The sequence below is a fragment of the Pelophylax lessonae genome (genome assembly GCF_965119305.1).
Source record: "Pelophylax lessonae genome assembly, chromosome: 9".
Lineage (NCBI taxonomy): Eukaryota > Metazoa > Chordata > Amphibia > Anura > Ranidae > Pelophylax > Pelophylax lessonae.
In genome coordinates, this window is record NC_138776.1 from 70,301,534 (window position 1) to 70,324,495 (window position 22,962).

General features: G+C 41.5%; 1 protein-coding gene across 8 annotated transcripts in view; it reads right to left on the reverse strand.

Moving 5' to 3' along the window:
• EBF3 (EBF transcription factor 3) overlaps positions 1-22,962 on the reverse strand; it is a 206,784-nt gene that overhangs the window by 43,314 nt on the left and 140,508 nt on the right. For 5 of the 8 annotated variants that reach the window (XM_082268387.1, XM_082268392.1, XM_082268393.1 and 2 more), the window contains exons 9-10: positions 17,136-17,266; positions 16,468-16,594 (exon numbers count right to left, since the gene is read on the reverse strand). In XM_082268387.1, the coding sequence (XP_082124513.1) occupies positions 16,468-16,594; positions 17,136-17,266 (258 nt within the window). Of the gene's footprint in view, positions 1-16,467; positions 16,595-17,135; positions 17,270-22,962 lie in introns of all 8 variants that reach the window. The other 3 variants (XM_082268386.1, XM_082268388.1, XM_082268391.1) reach the window with 1 other exon arrangement.

A 22,962-nucleotide genomic window follows, 5' to 3' on the forward strand; every position in this document is an offset into this window, starting at 1 on the left:
CTGGTCGGTAAGTTGAGCTTGGAAATTTCCTTGGTTTTGTTTTACATGCCTTGCCCTTCTAATGCTCCTTGCTGCAGTGACCAGTTATAAGTAGGGTCAGTAACCACTTGTTTGTACTGTGAATTATATTGGCCAGGCAACACACTGACACCTTTGCTGCCATAGTGCTATGTGCTGGGTGTTCGGTGTGCCCCTGTGCCTTTAAGGAGGGATGGGCTCCCTCTAGGTTTACCGGCCTTCCACCTGTCTATTAAAATGCATGTGCTTCCATTGTTGGAGACTCACAGAAATTAGAATTAGGCCCACATAAAATGGGGTGTCTTGTCAGTGCTCTGTGGCTTACACATGTATTTTCAAATGTGTGCAACTAAACCCCTGTTTTAATGCATATTGTTGGCTGGAAAGTTCAGTTGGTCGCAGGTCGGTCGGTATGTTGAGCTTGGAAATTTCCTTGGTTTTGTTTGATATAAGCCTCATATAAGCCTTGGCTGTAAGTTCTAAAAATGCTCAATGGCTCAGTACAAGCAAGCATTACTTCAAACCATTGGGTTTATCCAAAGAGTTAAAACACAGCCTTACATCTTAAAAAACAAATCAACCATTGGAGCTCTCATAATTCCTTAGCCAAGATTAAATTTGTAGTAGTAATAGAAAGTGGAAGATGGAGGACTCAGGGTTAGTTTAAAACCTTGTGTATAAGTAGGGTAAAAGGCCTCAGGCTGCCCATAGGTAATAAGAGATTCTATATATATATATATATATATATATATATATATATATATATATATATATACCTCAGGGGGTAAACTCCATAATAAGAGATTCTTACCAATAATTAGTAGGAAAATAACAAACAAAAACGTTCCACTAAACAGAATGGCAAATCCATTTGAATGTATGGGGGGGGGGGTGTTATCAGGGACACTTGTAAACGCTGCAATCACCACTTACATCTCAGGAGCAATAGAGAACAATAGAGACTGGGGTAGATTTTCTAATGCCAGTTGGCAGAGTGGGATGGTGAGTGATGTCATCATCACAGTACAGACCTTTTCAGCAGGATTGGTTGGTATGTGGTCTATAGGTATCTTAATGCGTTTGTTACCCTAAAAAAAACAAACTATCCTTTTCCCTTAAAGCACAGAATTTGTGCTGTGTAATTTGGCCTGTGTCACAATTGTATACACTTTATTATTTTTGCTTTATTTGCTATTTTTTTTCCCCACGAAAGTGGAGTTAGTCTTCAAGATTATTTTTGGCTTCCAAGTGATGCATGCACAGCCAAAACACAGACCCTGATAGTAATACATTTACTGAGAAAGATTTTTCCCTAAACTTTAGCAGGGTTCCCCTTCAAAGTGTCTGCAATAAAAAGAAAACTATCACTGCATTGTCTCAAAGCAACCAGGTTCAGATCTGTCCAGCAAAATGACAGCTAGAGAATGACAACTTCACTCCAACTGGTTATTAAGCTACAGTTTTTATGTCAGACATTAATAAGGTACATAGGAGTGTTTTGGAAGTAATGTTGAAGTGGAAGTTTTGGGGTGGGGCAGTTAGAACACTGAAAGGGACAGACCCTAAATCATAAAAATGCCCTATGATGCAAACAAAGAAGGCAACAGCTCAATTTCTCAGCTATAGAACAGTGTTTCCTGACTGACAGCTATTGGATTGCACACAGACAATTATGTTTACACCTCAGATACAAGATGCTTGTTGCTGGTTTAATATAGCGCTGCAAAATCTACCAATCCCAGCCCTGCAGGTACGGAACAGCCAGTAATAAAATGGCCTATCGGTTGCACTCACTTCTAAGGGAAGGCCGTGCCTTTTGGCAAGATGTAATACTAGATCTGAAACAGATGCTTATGCCAGATTACACCTAAGCCCAAACACAAAAAGTTTAGGTAGAGTACTAGGGAGCCCAAATAAAATATATGTACATAATATAGAGTATGCCTGCTATATTGTGCACTATCAACGGCTAATGAACACTCTCCTCTTAAAGAACGTTTAGCCCAATATAATACTTTCAAAAACTATAACATCATTTGGTGTTTATTTATTTGATTTGCCTATATAGCACTGAACAGCTTTGCAGCACTTTGCAAAGCATCTTGACCAATCACGTCAGTCACTGCCCCAGAAGAAGCTTATGCCCTCCCGGACAGACACACACGCTAGGGCCTGAATTGGAAGAAAGGTAAATAATCTACCTGTAAATATATGGAAGGTGAAAGAAAACCAGAGCAATCACATGGAACCAACACAAACATGAGGAAAATATACAACTGCCATGCAGATAGTGTTCTTGCTAGGTACTGACCCAAGCACTGCAAGGCAAAGGTGCCACCAAACTGCTCAGCTCAGCCAGTGTTCTATCCATTGCTGCTCACATCACTCATGTATGAACAACGTGCCCTGTCCCACTTGACACCATTTAAATATTTTCATCAATCCAAAAATTCAAGAAGGTTTGATTACTCTGGAGAACTATACTCATTCCTATAAAATAAAGGCCATGATCATTTTTTAATACCTATGTGCAGAGTAAATTAGCAATCAAATACCAGCTGTTAACCAAAGCTAACACTACTCCAGTGCAGAAAGTGGACTTCTATTGTGATTGGCTATGGGGGGGTTTACAGTTGCTACAAATCTCTAATCTCAGCTTTTACACATTTCCACACGAGGCTCTGGCTCGGCTCAGCTCAGTCACTCTTCCACCACCTAGTTATCAGCTGAAAACAGTCAAGAAAATCCTTGATTCAAGCACAGTATAATGCAACAACAATAAGTATTCACTTACAACAATAACAAAGAGATCGGTGTTCAGTTACCAGGTCCCTAACAAGAAGGGATGGCCTTTAGCACTCCAGGTGTTACTAAACTACATCTGCTGGAGCAGTGGCGGTCGGAGCAACACGACTGAGAAACAGCTGTAAGGTTGGAAATAATAAAGTCTTTTCCTCGCTGTCTGCAACAATGTCCAAAACACTGGGTGACAGGTGTCAAGTCATACTATTTTCACAATCTATTTCTACATACACCCCATACAAATGTGTAACAATTCAACAATTAGCCGTGACCTTGCAAGCACAGACTGTCTGTCTTATTTTCAATATTACATGGCAGAAAGGCATTTGGAGATGGTTAAAGCCCTAAAATATTGTCTAAGCTAATATTTGTTAAGTATTAAAGCTTCTATTGTTTAGGTTTGTAATGCCTCGTAAACACGCAACGATAGTTGGCCGTGAATTTTCGGCCAACGATTTTCGGCTTGTTAGTATGATGCTTCCGACAACCGACTCTGACTTTTCGGCCGAACAAAATCTGGTGTGCATGCTATAAAATTTTTGTTGGCCGTCAACAGAACGGCCGGTTGTTCGTCAGTCAGTACAGATTTCGGCAGACAAAAATCTGATGAGCAAGACATGCTCAGAGAAGAAAAAACACACTGAAAGTAAACCAGCACATGACATCACTTCTGAAGTTGGTTTTTGTTGGGTGATAAAATCTGTGTGCAGTCTAGAGCACATTTCAACCAACACAACGACACTGGACAAAAGACGGCCGATCGGTCGGCCGATAATCGTTGCGTGTGTACGAGGCATAAGTGTTCATGTTTTGCAGGACCCCCTGATGATACTTGCTATCTTAGGAAAACATTAGCCTATTGGCTGAAAAACTCCTTCCCACCCTCACCCCCTTCCACAGCACAGGACTTTTGCATGTTATTTCACTGGACAGAAGGTGTTTTCTGTGAGGTAGACAGTCCTATAGATTCAAACAGGCAATAATTTAGAGACCAGTCTGTACACTACTGAACACTTCCCACACATATACAGTTATCTGTACATTAGAGCCAACCTCAAAAATTTTACTTAACATCAAATGCTCTTTCCACAAGTTCACATGAGTCTCTTATTAACTCAGCTAAGTCCCTGAGTATACAAGCACTTTTTGTTGACCTTGATGACTGCTGGCCTGGTCTGCAGTATGGCACTTTTAGCTAAAGTACACTATATGGCCAAACATTTGTGGACATCCAACCATCCTTATTTGTTAAGGTACCTTATTCCAAAACAATGGGCATTATTATGGAGTTGACCTCCTCCACCTCCCAGCCTGTAATAGCCTCCACTCTTCTGGGATGGTTTTTCACAATGATTTTGAAGTATTTGTGGGAATTTGTGCAATTTCAGCCAAAAAAAGCATTTGTGAGGTCAAGTGCTGATGCTGGGATATAGAAGACCTGGCCTCATCATCAGCATTCTAGTTCATCCAAAAGGGGAAAATATGATTGAGCCAAGGGAATTATGCAGGCCACTTGAGTTTCTTCACACCAAATTCTTGAAACCATGTCTTAATGAAGTTGGCTTTGGGGTTGGTTTACTAAAGGCAAATTGCAGTTGCCCCAGAGCTTAGTAAATGAACAGAAGCTCAGCTCACTTCCATCATCCAATGATGTGTAAGTATAAATGCTGCTTTTTATTGATTTCCCTTGTATGTGATTAGGTATTCTTTGCAACGTGAATCTTTACCCCATTTACTAAGCTCTGGAGCAATTGAACTTGTAGAGTGCAACTGCACTTTGCAAAGTGCACAGTTTAGTTGCCTTTAGTAAATAAGCCGCTTTGTGTACAGAGACACAGTCATGTTGAAACAGAAGAACAAGAACAATTTTCTAAAATGTTTTTGTATGCTGTAGCATTAACAGGAATCCTACAGTACTCATCAATGGAAGCACCTGAACTCAAAAACTTGGAGGGATGTCCACAGGAATGCTAAATGAAAAGGACAAGTCCAATTAATTGTATTTTAAAAATTATCCCGAATTGCAAATATCAGACATGAGTCTCCATTCAAAAAGCTTTTAAAAAGAATGAAACTCTGTAACTGAACCATGTCATTTTAAAATCTCATCCAACTCAGCTGAAAATAACTGAATTTAGCCCATTATCCATTATCTAGGGATTCCCAAAAGTATACATTTTAAACTTATACATTTTATTGTAACAAAACCTTGAGAGGTTAACTACATCTACCAGATTCCATCAACTTGACATATGATTGGTTACCAAAGGCAACCACTCTTTTCCTTCCCTTTGCATTTAATAAAGCAGCTGCTACTTTTAAAGCAGAAAACACATTAAACTTTGATCGTGAAAATGAGATATTGATATCCGATCCAAAACAAAAATCTGAACCCATATTGATTGAAACATAGATGACCTCTTTGTCCTTTTTTTATTTTTTTATTTTAAAGACAAATGGCTGTCTGCTCACTACTACATTACGTCAGTTTTGGGGCAGCACAGTCGATACCGTCACCTTGACTTCCTCTGGAAAGTTGTTGATTTATCAGCGGCTCCGAGTTACCACAAGTTGAATATAAATACAACACAACGTTCTATCAGGAAAACTGAGATCCTTGGCCACCGGCAGCACAAATAAAAAAAAAATAATAAATAAACGCGTGATAGACAAATGTGTCTTGTTAGCACCAGCCAAAAAGCGCTTGACTTGTACTAATAACAGAAAGGCGATGTTGGTCACTATGGGTCCAAAGACGAAGCACCCTGTCACAGACTAGCTTGGAAAATTAGCAAATAATGTTTCCTTTCCTTGATAAATGGCAGACAGTTCCTGCTCACCAATCATTTTTTAACATTTTGATGCATGTCTACGTTCCCGCTGGAGGAACTGAAAAGTTTACCGGCCCTCAATTTTCCGATGATGAATGGGCAGCTGTAAATGTGCGATTTCTATATGAGGTATAGTTCATTTTAAGCAATTCTAGTAAATGTGTGTCACTGATTAGGACAAATAGTCTGCTGGTACAATAGCGCCAATGCTATGTCTTATTCCTCAGACCTCTTTCCAGGCATAGAAAAGGGGGGGAAACAAGGACAAAAAAATAAAAATAAAAATAAAAAGCATCCACTTGTTTAAGTTTTTATTGACTGTCTCTGGGTGATAACTCTTGCATAAAACACATCATGTCTATTACAGATGTTTTCAATATGTGAGTGGGTAAATACTGAGCCACTGGGACCTTAAATTGTCCCGATGCACCTTCTGTGATAGTTGGTTCAAAGGCGGCCAATAAAGGGCACCGATTCAATTAATATTTCATGCAGGACAAGTAATACACCATTGTCAGCTTGATCAATGTGTTGCCAATAAAGGAACGTCAGTGAGCAGCTGCAGACTGGTCAGCAAAACAACAAAGAGATTGCAGGACACAAATAATGACAGAGATCGAGGAATAATGTTGGAAAGAACAATAATAAAACAGCAATACGGAAGCACCAGGGCACCGAAGCAAAGCATCATGGCCTAAAAGACTGTGGAAATAATAGTTAGTGATAAAAAATAATTCAGCAATTTGCACAAAATGGCAAATCTTTGTCATTGTTGCCTTGCAGTGCTGGGCCCTGGGTTCAGCTCTGATGCTATCTACAAAGGCTTTATACAGTAGTTTGGCCCTGTGTTTCTCTGGCTCTCTGCACTGTACTCTGAACTTCCTCCAAAAAAGTTTGATAGTGTCGCTAAACTCACATCATCAAAATGCTGTATTATATGCTGTGCATACTCACTCAGTCTCTATGAGATTTGTTTTCAGTATTCTGAAAAAAACCTGGTTGATCCTGCTGCTCTCTACCTCCCCCTTCTGTCCAAGTCCCCAATTCAGCTAGAGATTTTGCAGAGCAATGTTGGCAGCTCTGCACATGCTCAGTTTTCAGTTTCTATGCTGAGCATTTCCTCCCTATTACATCTGAGCCCACTCCCTCTCTCCTCCATGCCCACTAACAACTAGCTAAACACAATGGGGGCGGGATATTACATTTAGATTGATAGAGGCTCTTATTCTAAGACACAGGCTGGAGGGGCGTGAAACAGCCTGTGACTGGAAGAAATCCACCTACACGTTATTGTCAAAAAATAATAAAGATTTGATTTCAAATATATATTTACAGTATATGACAATTTAAAATGGTTTATTAATACGATTTTGTTTTACTCTGTATTCCAAAGGCTGTTTTTTGTGTATTGTGGAACATTGGCAGCCGTTTAACAATCAGCTGTCGTAATGTAATGCAAACAAGGGCATAGGGCACCACTGTGCAACAGATAGTTGTGAAGGCGGCAAAATAGCTCAAACTCAGAACTGTGAGATGTCTGCACTTTAGTCTCTGTGTCCCAAAGCTATTTTAGAATTCAGTAGGTAATTCAGGACACCAAACTCCACCAATAACTGAAAATTTCCTTTCTAGGTGGACTGGTTCGTTAGCCTGCCATTGCACATGCTAGGAAATCTGAGGGCTAGAATTTGGGTGGCTGTTATGGACTTTGTTTTGGCTTAAAGGAGTTGTTAAGTCAGAAGATTTTTTTTTATCTTTTTGCATTTTATGCATTAAGATAAAAAGTCTTCTGGGTGTAGCAGCCTCCCCAGCACCCCCAAACACTTACCTGTGCCCATCTCTGTCCAGCGATGCCCATGAGCCCCTCTGCCATCCGGGACTCTCTCTCCTGATTGGCTGAGACACAGCCACGGTGCCATTGGCTCCAGCCGCTGTCAATCAAAGTTATCCAAACAGGAGAGACAGGGACTGGGGCCGAACGGCAGCTCTGTGTCTGAATTGACACAGGGAGCTGCAGCTCGACTCGGGTGCCCCCATAGCAAGCTGCTTGCTGTGGGGGCACTCAACAGGAGAGAGGGGCCAGGAGCAGCAAGGAGGGACCCAAGAAGGGGAGGATCCAGGCTGCCCTGTGCAAAACCAACTGCACATAGGAGGTAAGTATAACATATTTGGTATTAAAAAAAAAAACAAGACTTTGCAATCACTTTAAAAAAAATCAGACCAGTTGTTAAAAAAACATTTTAACACACATTCCTTATAAATATGAGTGGTACAGTGGCTTAGGTGGTTAGCACTTAAACCTTATAGCACTAGGGTTCTTGTTTTGAATCTTAGACAGTTTACATGGGTTTCCTCTGTACTCCAGCGTCCTCCTAGACTCCTAGGACATGCTGGTCCTTTAATGCCTTATGTTGGATTGGCCCTAGTATGTATGTACAAATTGGCTATGCGTCTGTGTTACCACATTCTGCATGCCAAGTCCAAAGTCCAGGCAATTTGGAAGGGTTATAGAAAAGCCTGGCAACTAACCTCACGGGAAAAAAAAAAAAAAATGGAATAAGGCCTTTAAGCATATCAGTCATGGTGCCCAGAGAGGTGGCTGATAGCCCTACTGAGAGTCGGATATGATTGAATGTGTATATATAGTAGCTACTGTACTTAGTATAATATGAATTTGGTTTTATATCCCTTCTTAAGATTCATGTATTACAGATGGAAAGATAAACCCAAGTCTCAAAGGATTTGCTTAAATCATATGGTGGTGAACAGGGGTAAGTGGCACTGAAGCTGGTCTGAAGGGGTTAAATAGAACTACCTCAGGATACTGAGTGAATTCCTTGAAAACAAGCAGTACAATGTGTGCAGCAGGGACAAATGAAGTATCTGTGAATTATGATGGAATAAAAATAGTATGATTTGTGGGAGGTAATTAGCAGTCATTTGCCCAGCGAATACAAGTTATTTGTTTAAAGAGCGCTGACCTATGAGACAGCTAGTTTGTCTTGGCTGTGATAGGAAGGGCTATTGACTCCAAGCTTGTGGAACGGTGTCATTGATAGAATCGCATTTGAATGCACACAAAAGATCGTTAAATTGGTCACTTCTCATGTTTCTCAAGTGGAATGAGAGCTAAACTGTGTCATGTGTTACAGGCCAGAAATCAAATGCATATGTTGCAAGAGCTGCCAGTGCTTAGCCCAATTATAGCTGGCTTGTAGACCCTGTGAATAAAAAACGACTGGGTATATATTTTTTTTTAATAAGGCAAAGAACAGCAAGTGAAGCACAGTAAGGCCTTGCAACCAATCAAAATTTACCATTTTATTTAGAGCAACTGAAACTGATTTAATTATATTTGTTACTACATTGCTTTTTATTAAACTAGCATTAATAATTTAGAAGAAAAGCATATTTATATCCTAAAAATGTATAAACCTGTAAAAAAGAGATCTGTATACTTATCTATTTTTAATCTGCTCCGGTCTGGTCACATGATCCAACTTTGTCAGTGAGCGGCTGCTGCAGGGGAGAGGCAGAAGTGGCAACAATGGCTGGGCTATGGGAGCGTATGTGTGAGGTCATAGCTCCTGAAATTCAAAGCCGTTGTCAAGCACTTCCTTACATAGAGCTGCAGGATCACATGATTGGACCGGAGTGGATTAAAAATATGTAAGTACACATCTTTTTTAGGCAGGATAGGAGTGGAGAGGGAAAAGTTTTAAGAATAGTTATAATTTGGCTTTCTTTCTACTTAAAAGTAGGGATTGACCAATTATCGGCAAAGCTGGTACATCGAGGGTCGATATGCACTTTCCCCAAGGTGGCCGATATTTCGGAAAGTGCTTGTAACGGAGTGATGCCTGCAGCTAGGGGCATCACCCCGGTACCGGCGTCCATAGCCGACTGTCGGCTGTCTTGTAATGACAACCGATGCAGCTGAGAAGCCGCTCGGGTGTCATTACAAGGAGCGGGAGGGGACGTCCCTCCGCCCCCCCCCCCCCTCCCGCCACCTTCAGAAGCTCGCCCAGGTCTCCTGTCCCACCGGGATACCCGAGCAATCAGCCTGCACGGCTGGCGAAGACCGATCAAAGCCACATTCGGCTCTGATCGGGTCTCCATATAAAAACCCGGAAGTGATGTCATGACATCACTTCTGGGTACTCGGCGCCAGATTTAAAAAAATTAAAGCATTCAAAACAGCCAAACTTGGCGTTTTGAATGCTTTTAAGTGCAGAGGAGAGGTTTTAGACCCCCAGATCCCTCTACAAGAGTACCTGTCAAGTGATAAAAATAAAAATTTAAATGTATGAAAATATCGGCAAATATCAGCTGATACTGATATGCAATGGCCAAAATATCGGTATCGGCAATGAAAAACGATATTGGTCGATCACTACTTAAAATTAACTGATTTACGGCTTCATTGACATGCAGATAGCAGTATTTGGTCATAGCTCACAAGCTCTTAACAACCAATCAAAAATCAGTTTTCTTTAAGCAGTTGTCAGCTTGTGGCACTGCATTGTTGCAAATTTCCTGAAGGTCTTGATATGGAACTATGGGCAAAATCAAAAATGACATATGGTGCAGTCTGTCACTGGCATTAACACAGCAGTCTTTGTTTTTCCTTGAGTCCCTAGTAACCTATTTTTATCACCATTTGATCCCGCCAGTAGATTTGATATTTCTTCCACTTCCTTTAAAGGATAACTAAACTAAAGAACAAAAATGCAACAAATATTCCAGCTCACAGTCCTTAGATGTGCTGGTGGACTTGTTTGTTTTTTAAAGAACATAATATTTTCAGCAAATACAGAAAATGGTAAAATGATGTGGATCTTTCCAGAATAGCAGAATCTTTGTCACTTCCTGTGAGCATATCATCCTCCCTATCAATCCTCAGTAATCTACCGATTGACCTGACCCCCCCATATATTGGAGATATAATCATACAAACATGTTTCAGGGTGACAACCATGGCTCCCTCTATAGATATAGTGGAGGAGTCATGTAGCCACCCAGGAACAGAAAAAGTGTTATTTGCAGGATTACCAGGAAAAAAATAAAATAGCGCAGGGGAGGATTTCTTCATACACCTCAAATGTATGGATGCGGGAATCTGCTCAGTTTTTTTAAACAGCTGGCTGATGAAAAAAAAAAACAAGTCCAACTTAAAGGACTGTGCACATGGGACGAATATTGGGCGATATCGGCCAGTTCAATAGAAACCGCCCCACATCCGGCTCGTGTGTACGGCAGCTGGTCCGTCGGCTGAACGTCTGGCTTCTGTCGAAGGAGCATGACCGAAAAATGTCTGGTGATCAGAATCTGATCAGCACTCTAAGCCAATGGCTGAGACCACTGACCGGTGTGTTTTGACGGGGTGGGGCAGTCCGCACCCCGTCAGAAGAAAAAAAAGAAAATAGTATGTACCAGGCTTAAGACTATCCTGTCCACAGAGTGACAATGCTGCTGCTTGATTTCATTGCAGAACAAACAGCGTTTTCATCCTATTACAGGAAGTAGAAAAATAATGGATCTACTGGCAGGATAAGTAATATGTTGGGGGGGGGGGGGGACAAAAAATTCTGCATTAATGCTAGTGACAGACAGCAATATACGTGATTTTTTTGGGGGGTTTGCTCATTATTGCACTTTAAGGCCTCAGGCACACAGGACCTTTTAAACGCCACTTTTAGAGGTGTTTTGTGTTTTCTTTTCTGCCTGTAAACGCCCCTCAATGTTAGCCTAACAAGTGTTTGGAGATAGGGGTGTTTAGACACAGAAAAAAAAAACCCAGGACCAGCGCATTCAGGAGAGGAGTGTACGGGTCCTTTCACACGGAGCGGACTGTTTTTTGATCCGCTCCGGCACTTTTTTTTTTTTACGGACACGCATGACACTTGTGTCATCCAGTCCGTATGTCCGTTTATCATCCTATCCGTTTGCGGACGATAAACGGAGATAATGCATGTCAATGGGATCGCGGATGTCAGCGGACGATACCGCTGACATCCGTTTTTTCATCTGTTCTGTTTTTTTAAACGGAAGAAAAATAGGGTTCTCTTCCATTCCAAAAAACGGAACTGATAGGAAAGGATGCAAATCGGATGTCAGCGGATGGTCATCCGCTGATATCCGCAATCCCATTGACATGCATTATGTCCGTTTTTCATCCGCAAAAAAATGGGATGAAAAACGGACATACGGAGCCCCGTGTGAAAGGACCCTACCAGTATCAAGAAATACTTGACTTGCCTAAATGTTTGTAAACGCTTTATGTGGTCGTCACATCAAGTGCTTGGACATTCATTCATTCCAATAGCCAGAATAAATGACTATTCTGGCCAATGGAATTAATGAATGCCCCAGCACTTGATGCGCACAAACACATTAGCAGAACGCGGCTTTAATCGTGTTTTTGACGCTGCTTTTTCCTCCCCTGGAGCACAGGCGTTAAGTTGAGGAAAAACAACATCCTTTGTGCATGGGGCCTAAATATAACTTCGTTTTTCAGCAACCTTTGTGGTGTGATTGTCTATTGTCTGACTTTACACTATTTGGACAATTACGCACAACACGCTTTTGCCTTTCCTCTAGATGGAAGCGTCATTCTGACATTATCTAGAAAGGCCTAATGATTTGCAAATGTACAATTGTGTCAACAGAAAAAAAAATCTTTGAGGTTTAGGGAAAAAAATAATTTGTATGAAATTCTGTAAGATCGATGAATCAACCACAAGCCTGGAAATCACAGTTTTAGGATTATGGTTAGACCAAGTCTAATTTTTGCAGCAGGTAATAATTGGATTGAGGATCCCAACAATATATCAGACAATTACAGATTATAGGCGTGTTAATCTGGCTTGCTGCTTATAGGAAGCTGTCCTTTGAGGACTCCATCATTACCACAGAAAAGAGACTATAGTTATAATTGGATTAGGAGTGAAGATCGACTACTGGGGCTGACAGCTGCCTGAAGAGTTCTACCCTTTCAAGTGGGGTTGTATAATGGCAGATGTGGTGAGGAGAAACTCATCCTCAGCATCCTATTTGCCCTCTGACATCACTTTCCTTCATACTACTAATAGTAGGAGGCAGCAACTCTAGCTAGGCCTCATATTGCCCATAGCAACCAGATTCCAGCTGCCATCTTCCAGTGCAGTATGGGGAATGAATGCTGATAATTAACTGGTCTCTATAGGAAACACAGTTACTTTCATTTTTTTCAGTTTTAGTTAAGAGCTGGCACAGAAGGCCCAATTAATACTTCAAGAGTCTGTTCCAGCACAAGCCAGCAAAACAGTTAGTAATGCTGTTATTTATTTTCTGTGTTGTCTTACATTATCAGCTATGCCAAAAAGTGCAAAAAGCATATAGTTATCCAATGTGTGCAGTTTCCCATAGCAACCAAGGACCAGTCTTCTCTAGCCTGATGGTTGTCAGGTGTAACTACATGCACCAGGCACTTATAGTGCAAAGTGCAAATAGCATGTGCAATAGTACGTGCAAGGCTCTGTAACCCATTGCAACCAGATGTCATCTTTTTCTGAAGCACATAATGCCCAGTATTGAAAATGCAATATTCTTGTTTATTGTTGAGCTTAAGGTGGGCTCTCATATCTTCTCTTGCAACTGCCAAAAGGTCTGCCTATGTTTTAGCAGCTTGTACACATGCAAGTCTCATGCACTCAGGCACCTGGGGGACATATGATCCCAATTTCTGATGTATTTCCTCACCCAGGAGGTTTCATGTACAGCAACCCATAAAAATCAATGGCTGCATGTGGGTATACTTGCTCAATCATGCACACGCATGTGGGCATATGTCCACACAGACTGCACAAGTTTACACAAGTACCAGTTGATGCCCGCATACAACCATTGATTCCTATGGGTGGCTATGCACAGCACCTGCACCTCCAGGGCTGAAAAATATGCTCAATATTACATCACATGAACCCAGATACTTGTGTGCATAAGGCCTTGAAGAGCTGGTCCAAGCAACAAGTAAAAAGCAACCATGGAGTTACATTTAAGCTGGCCATACACATATCAGTTTTTTTGATCAGAGTAGGCTGCAGCACTGATCAAAGCAACATTTTCCAACAAGCCCATTCAAGAACAGTCGGTCCGTAGATTGACTGCTCTTAAATGGGAACAGCCATAGATGGATCGAAATTTAGATCCATCTAAGGCCAACTTTACAATGTTCATTCAATTTACCTTAATCGGGTTTAATTGTAATACACTACTTATAAAGCCTACACAGACCTCCCAGCAGGGGTAACAGGAGTGTATATGTATATATGTTTTTTTGTGTGTAGGAGACAGTAAGGGGGGTGTTTCAGTATGAACGTTCCAGGATCATCAGTTTACTGCAAAAGTGAATAGATCTGCACAGGCTCTTTTCTAAATTAAAAACTGAAGTACTGAGCAGGTAGGTTGTGCTCTTTGTATTTCAGAACTTAATTTTGAATTATGGCTATAGTATACCTTCTAATAAGTCAATGAGTGATGTACTGTGCAGTGTGAAATTACCCAAAGCAACCAATTGGAATATTCTTTGAAACTGAAATGTGATAGGTTGCCATGGGTTACACTAATATTTGTTTTGCTAAAGACATCTAAATACAATAATGATATAATATTATTATAATATCATTATTAATAATATTAATGCTAAAATGGTGTGTATTGGTACATTTTATTACATGGATTTACAGTAAGTCAGTTCTCCACCCTCCAAGAATAAAATACACCCCATTCTGTTAAGTACTGTAAAAAAAATGACAGATTGATAAAATGCAACTTAGTGCCAGTATATTGCTGGCTGTGCACTGTGTAAAAAGAAGGCAATATACCATTAACTGGCAATTACATACACAATGATTGTTAATTCTTTCCTTAAGTGCAAGCTGCTTGAAAACTGTTATCTCTCTCTCTAATTTTTGACCTTCTTACAACAGGGTGAGGTGCGCTGGGAATACAAAAGACCGGTGGAAAATAGCTGGACATGTCATTTGTGACTCACTCTTTTAATTCACCGTGCTAATCAACTGAACTGCCACATTCTCCCAAGGTAATTGTATCTTTATAATTGTTGAAAAGGAGCAGGCAATGCAGAGCGGATAGCCTGGGATTGTCCTCCCTTAGCATAATGAGAAAACTGCACCGTCAGTATTGGTTACTGTGAGCAGCTCTAAAAATAAAAAAAGAGGACCTTATTTCTGCCTCTATTTACCCGGCACTTCAGATTTAAGTATGTTATAAAGCGCCTGGTTATCACACTGTTCTCTTGTTTCATTATGTAGAGGCCTTGTTGCCCTATGCTACAACTCATGCCGAGAAGGTTAAATGTTACTGAAGCCTGGAACACAATATACTCTGATAGGAACCAGATGCCCACAAAACAACATCCCTCCCCTTTACACATCATTCTTCCAATTCTGAAATTCACAGGTCACAACCTTTACATGAACACATATTACTACATGCAAATGCCACTTCTTTTCACTTTAAAACCAATGAGCACATCACTCCAATAGAACGTGCCATAAGATGCTTCATATCAAGGTGGAAGAGTGAAGACCTCTTTTTTTTTTTATATCAAGAATGCAACAGTAACAAACAAGCAAATATCTGTTTATTGTCATGTTTTTGTTGGCGAAAAAACCTCAGTGCCCTTTCCATGATGATAACAAAGGACCAGTAAGCCTAAAGGACAACTTGGCTTTCATACAAGAGCAGTTAGTTATATGCAGGGCTGCCATCGGGGGCCCTGCACATGTAGGGGGCCTGGGCGGTCCAAGGGGCCCAGCCGCCCAGGCCCAACCAACGAGATTGAGTTGTTGCTGCTGTAGTAACTAGCAATTGCTAAAGCAGAACAGCCACAGAGTAAGTTGAGGAAGCCAAAGGGATGTCTCTTTGTTGAATATATGAGGCCATCTCTTTTCTGTATTGGGCTGTCTCTTTGCTGTATATATGGAGATGTCTCTTTGCTGGATTGGATTAATTTTCATATACTAAGTTGTAAGAATGTTAAATTAAAAGTGGGTGCAGTGAAGGACTCGGTGGGATGGCCAGTGGGCGGATTTGGTGGGTAGGAAATGTTGGTTGTCACCCCCGGAGGGGTCCAGGCCTGAAGCTATGTAAGAGGACCCAAAATTTCTGATGGCTGCCCTGGTTATATGTGCAGTGATATATAAAGGTACTCATAGGAGATGATAATCCATATGTCCCCCAGGAACCTTCCAATCCTGGGGGAACAATGGATCACACAGATAGAAAACCTGTTTGGATCGCTACAGTTTCCACAGAAGATAAACTACAGCCCCACTCTCTGGACACTCCTTCCCAGCACAGGGATAGGATAAGCTTGAGTGTTCATGCTTATGGGAAGCCTGGCAGACAGTGGTGCCTGTGGGCACTTGGGTCGTAGTGACACATCTGATGGCCCTCTTAAATTTATGGGCACATTTCAATTGTTCAGCAGAACTAAAGGCTTTAGCAGACCCTTTCATGTACACAACTGTTTTTCTGTCCACCAATCCCATTGAAGGATGTCAGTGCTGAGACTTCTTTAGTCTAACATGGAAAAAACAAAGAGCAACAAGATGCCCTCTTTCAAAAGTAAATGCAGTATTATGATCCTGCTTAGGTATGGAAAGTTATACATATTTATGAAAGGTGTTAATGATTTTTTTTCCCTCTAAACTAACTTGTATTTCAGATTTACTGGTCCTTCGAGAATAGATAGATATTTTTGTTAAATATTGCCCTGATCTAAGGCGATACAAGTTGAATGCAAACTTACCGGTGTAAACAAATCGGCCAGGAGCTCCTTTACAGAACTGCTTTGATTTGTACGAAAGTGTCACTTCAACAACTCCGGGAATGTGTCTTGGTGGGGTTTGAACTCTGATGGCGTGTGGGGTTATCAGCTGGAAATATTACACAATGAAAATAAAATTAAAATTACAAAATGTTAACAGTTCCATAAGTCAAAATTTTCAATACAAAGCAGCAAACAGTTTATATACCATTATATATCTAATATAATGGCACCACCAGCACAATACATCAGCATAGTGCTGTCAAATCTTTAGTAAAGGTTTCTTGGGGAAAAATGTCTGTAAGTGATCCCTGAATTTAGTTCTCAGGAAAGGCCACAGGGCATAATTTATATGAAAATTGTCTCCATATGGCCGCAAATGCCTGCTGTAGTTACTTTTTAGGGAAAAACACTAATTGGTCAAATTGTGCTCAGAGGCCTATTACAACAATCCACTAGGGGGCCCAGACGTTCCTTGGCTCTGTTTTCCAACTGTCCAACCCTACAACCACTTGCAAATTCACAGATAAAAAAAGGAGTTTGAGATAAATCCTCCTGATACAGCTTGTCAATTGAGTATTGACAGCTTGTTGGGAATCAGTAAGAACACGCTACATACAGTTCAAAGCCAGCTTATTCTCAATGCTTACCTCGCTCCATACCAACATGGTTCCAAATACCACTTGTAACCCATCAAAGAAGTTATCTCCAATAATGATGACCGTGGCTCCTCCAGTGGTCCATCCTTCGCTAGGGCTGATCGCTTTTATGCATGGTGTAGCTACTTGTGCAAATAGGAAACCCAAAAAAAAAAGAAAAAGGAATTTTAGTTTTTTGTTTATTTCCCCCGCTTTTATTTCCTACACTAAATCTCAATGCCAAATGACAAATCATAGGTAAAAAAAAAATGTGGAAAAGAAAAAAATCAAATGCATGATTTTTTTTTTGTTTCTGCTGAACTCTGTCTACATAAAATAAATAAAACAGCGCTCATACATCAGCATGGAAATGTATTTAAAGAAAACTGTTACATGTTTTATAAAGCAAAGGCCAAGTAGATTGGTAGCGAACAAGAAAAATGGCTTAGTACGGCAAATTACGTGTCAAAGCAAATATGGCTATTACAAATGATTAAGCGCTGCGTGCATGTGGCATGGCGATTTATCTGCCTTACTGTACAGATCTAAGCACAGTCAATCACGGCCTTGTTGAGTGAAAATGGAAGAGCAAATGTTCGGATTCTTGATTCTTTATAAGCGGCTAATTGGGTTGGCGATTCTCTACATCCCCCACCCCCCCTGTCCCCATCCTCGTCCTTTTTTTCCCCTCCCATCAGCGATCTTTGCCTTTGGTTCAAATCTTAATTTTCCTCTGCCACTCTATAATTACTAGTTTTCAGTTTTCATGCATAGAGGGGAAAAAAAAAAAAATCAAAAGCGCTATATTAATACTTCTGTCAAAGGTACACATTTTACATCTAATATTGTTTGTCGACATGAATCCCTGGGCCATTTACTTGACCTCTTTTTGTCTCTGGAGTGTTCACATTTGCATGAGTTATTACAATGGTGGAGGAGCAGGCAGGCAGCAGTAGCAGCGAAGCTCCAGTCACTCCAGGCTCACAGCAGCCAGTAAAACTGTGACTCTTCTCAGGCTGAAGGCTGCTCAGTCTCTGTGAGACTTGCTTTGTTCTCCTTTTTGATCAGCCTTTCTTTTACACGGTGTTGACAGACCTTTTTTACCAGCTTTGATGGTCTTTTGTATGCTGACTTTCATGCAAAGGAGCAGATCCTAAGATATACACTTTCGCCTATTACCAGTGAATTCCGCTGCTCTATATCTCACCTGCAGGGGTTAGTTTGACAGTGCTGTAATATTGATTGTCCTCAAGACAATCTAAATGCTCTTTTTGTTGTCGCTCCTATAGTTGTGTCTTTTGGAGGGCGCCAAGCTTGCTGACATCCATTTTTTTAGCCCGGGGACGAATGCTGTGTGTGTACGCTTGAAGTGGGCTAAGTTGTTAGCACTAAGAAAGTAGGTAAAGCTAATATGTTGAAAATGTTTTGTGCTTCATTTAAAGTTAACTAATTTTCTCTGTTTCCCCCGTCTAGTTGCATTACCATGTGGAATATCGCACCCATTTATCCCTTCTCACGTGCTACTGAGCTACTGGGCTTTGTTCACCCTTGCTTCGCCTGCTGCTGGGCTGTGCCTCCCCACCTGGGCACAGAGTGTTCCCTTTATGGGGTGCCTATGGGTTGGCTACGCCGGTCGCAGAGTCCTGGCCACAGCCCCCCCCTGGTTGCCTCTTATCCACCTACTCCTAAGTTTGACCCAAGGTTATTGTAGCTGTTATTTTGTTAGCGCATCTGGCCTGTACTCATCTTGTCACTTTGCTTACCAATTGTTGTTACCTGATTACTTTGTTCTCCAATAAAATGTTTGAACCAAAAAAAAAAAGTTAACTAATTTTAACTGGAAACTCTTTAAGCTCGTCAATTAGGAACTGCAAAGAGTATAGATATGCTGAAAACCCACATCAACCAATCATACTTCACTTTTCACCTGCTCAAAACCATCAAAGCAACAAAAAAATTATTTCTTACGGGTTGTTTTAAGCTAGCACACTTTGCAGATTGTCCTTTGCCCATAACAAAGGCCAGTGGGTTTCTTTCTCTGCACTGGCACCTGCCTAGAATTTTTAGAGTTGGTTACTGGGTGTCTTTTGTATACTAATGGACCTACGTATTACCAGTGCAAGAACTAGTGGTTTTAAAAAGTTCATAATAACCAAAACATTAGCAAATTCTAAAATAACTAGAAGTTACCCCAACTTAGCTAATTTCAGCCACATGGAACAGCTATCCAGTTCCAGAAGCTATGAAGGTACCAGAAGACATGATGAGCCATGGGCATCCACAGGTAGGGGCAAGGGGGGGGGGGGGGGGGGGCAAATGCCCCCCCCCCCTGGAATCTCAACTTCCCCTTTTAAGTGGTTGTTAAGCCACTTTATACCATCCTGTCTGTTCTGTTTAATAATCATGTGTGCCTGTGTGTCTGTGTTTTAAAAAAAATAAGCTGTTCTTTACCAGTTTTCAGAGGGCCGAGCGCCGCTCATGTGACCCGTCGGCTCTCTCCTCTCTCTGGCTGACAGCTGCCTGTAGCGGGCGGGGCCAAGGATTCCTCACTGATGTCAGTTGGGAGGGGAGGAGGAGGGGAAGATGAGAGGAGGAGATAGAGGTGGCGGGTCACGTGAGCGGTGAGTGGCACTCTATACTTGTAAAGAATGGCTTATTTAAAAAAAAAAAAACAGACACAGGGGCACACAGGATTATTAAACAGACTGTAGACAGGATATGAAACTTTAAATGAAACTACAGCAGCAGGAGAGGAGGGGGGAGGGCACTGACACAGGAGCAGACAGGCAGGGAGGGAGGGGGGAGAGAGGACAGAGGAGGACAAGAGGGCTGCGGATGATGGAGGCACGTAAACTGACCACGGTGTCAGGGCTCAGCAGCCATGGTATACCGTGGTCAGTTTACAGAGGGGAGGACATAGCCAGGCAGGATCAGCCAGGTATTTTAGATGATAGAAGGGGCCAAATTACACAGCAAAGCACTGTGCTGTATAACAGTGTTTCTCAACTCCGGTCCTCAGGGCACACTAACAGGCCAGATTTTAAGTATTACCTTGGGGAGATGAAGACTAGAATACTGCAATCACTGAGCAGCAAATGATATCACCTGCAATGTATTTCAGTTTTCTTGCAAACCTGGCCTGTTAGTGTGCCCTGAGGACCGGAGTTGAGAAACACTGCTGTATAACATGCTTTAAGGGAATATACTCAAAATAAGTATAATGACTAAGCCCCTCCCCTTCATTACATTGTTGAAAAGGGGCGGGGCATGAGTGACCTTAAAATTATGCCCCCCCCTGAAAAAAGTTCTGCGGACGCCCATGTGATCAGCTGACCATTTCTGAAGGGGATGACATTCAGACAATTTTTCAGGACAATTATGGTTTCCCCCCAATGTAAGGTCAGAACGAGGTGTGTCTGCACTACATATGAACATCTGTATTCATAGCATGATTTTTTGAAAACAGTAAAAAACTGTTTTATGGTTAGATTGTACCTATACTGCTGAACAGCATTTAGTATCAATGCTTGGCCTAAGCTGCAAAGAGCAGTTTCCGGTTGCTATAGGTGACTGACCACTGTTGTAATATATTATTCTCAAGGTTATCATAGCAAACAAGACCCTAGTGTGATTCAATCATACATGTAAATGTGCAGAGAGCTCTGGCAGGAAGGCTCTCTTGCTCCTTCTGTAGCTGTGGCTAATCACCATTAGCCATTGTTGTTTAGCACCCCCCTTCCCTACAAGCCACCTTCCTTTGTTTGCTTTGACGCTGGACCAATGGAGGTTCTATTTGCTCATTCCACGTGCATACCCCTGCTGCAGCAGAGGAGCAGAGCACACACTGAGAACCTGCCCTTAACTAGCGCTTGTTGACTTCATGCTAATAAGTTCATACAAATTTTCATTTCTGAGGCTTCCAAATGACATTTGCTTTTCTTAATTGCATGGAGAGCATTTGAAAAGGATCAGCTCTCTAAAGACTGACAAGTCTCCTCACTGGGAATGACCTTCATCAGCACTGCCAATTATGGCAAATAATTCTCAAAAAAAAAAAAAATTACAGTAAACAAATTTACTTTGGAAGTGAAAAAGGGGGTGAAAAAAAAAAGCCCTCTCTTCGGATCTATGGCAAGCACAAGGAGCTTCTGCTATCTAGCAGCTGGGTCCCAGTGAAAACACATATCTTCAAGGAATGTCTAGAGCTTGTGACTGGGAAACACAGAAGCCGCCTGAGCGTGGACCTAATGCCAGCCTCCTCCTGCCTGTATTTGCATACATTTCAATGCACATATAGAGAAGGAACATGTGTTCAATGGGGACCATAGCAAAATGAATTACACAGACTGAGTGAGAGATTTAATGATATACGGGCACAATAAACAGATGATAAAGAGTGGGCAGTAAGCAGCAGCAAAAGGCAAACATTTCCCCCTGCCTGTGTTTTAGGCGTTGGGAAAAAAAAAAAGGCAACCCACACACATGGATAACTACGGTGCTGGCTGATCAGAGACCCTTTCAGGGAATGCCACCAAGAGATCATTAAAATTCTGGAGCACCTAACCATTACCAGTGTGTTTTTGCTAATTAAGAAGGGAGTAGCTTTGATATCCTGTAGGTGTCGCCTGCTCGTTTGATGCTCATTAATAACCTTCAACGTGTAGATCTGTTATATTTTATTCGCATTGTTGTATATGCTTCCATAGTAGTGCAAAGCATGTATGACTGAGGGATGTATTAAATAATGAGCAGTAAGCTGCATTAACCCATAGCAACCAATTAGAAATTAATGCTATGGGGATGATTACTGGCAAAGAAAAACAGTTTCAGGCTTTCAATAATTGGTCATGCTATACAGAAATGTCACCATTGCAAACATTTTCCAGAACACCAAAAATTAATAATCTTTGAAACCATCAACAAGGTTTCCAGCAGTTGAAGGATGCACAAGGTGTTTTATTAGAGCCGGTTCACATGGGGGCGACCCGACTTGCCGGGGGGACCTGTGAAGTTGCGGTGCACAGCGCGCACCGCGACCTCGGAGCGACATGCACGGACTTCATATCATTGAAGTCAATGCAGGTCGCCCCAAAGTAGTACAGGACCCTTTTTCTAAGTCGGAGCGACTTGTGTCGCTCCTATTAGAACGGGTCCTGTGCTAATCTATGGCAGGCGACTTGTCAGGCGACCATGTCGCCTGACAAGTCGCCCCAGTGTGAACCGGCTCTTAAGGGTGCAAGAATGAGTGTGCCTACACTTGTGTTCGACTTGGATCTTGCAAGACCCTGAAATGTTGGTAATGAAGGGTTACTTCCCTATACGACTACTTGTGTGCTGTCACCATATTCAGGGACCACCTCCAATTATTGCTTCAGCACTTCTATACCCATATGGTCTATTGAGTAATCATTTGCTCAGTGGTCTACAAATGTATTTTAGGGGTTGCTTTGCACAATCTTGACCAATTACAATCCACCCAGTTATCATTTGGAAGGACAGAAAATCCATAGTACAAGAAACACATCTGCCTGTGACCCTATTTGATGTCCCTGCAAACTATCCAGTGTATGCCAGGACTAAACAAGGTTTCTTTCAATATTTCTTAGCTCAGGCAAATATGCTTAAAGGATAAGTTTTCCTTTCGTAACATGTGGCACCCATATTCAGGGTGTACCATGTAACAAACCGACCTGCCCCCGCTCTCCCCCGATCCCCTGCTCTGACAGCTAGCAGGGGATCTTCTCCCGCCACTTTAACAATTTTTTTTAAAAACTCACTCTTTTTTTTTTTAAAGGATTAATTTACAGTCCTCTGTGAATGCAGAACTACAAGTGCCAAC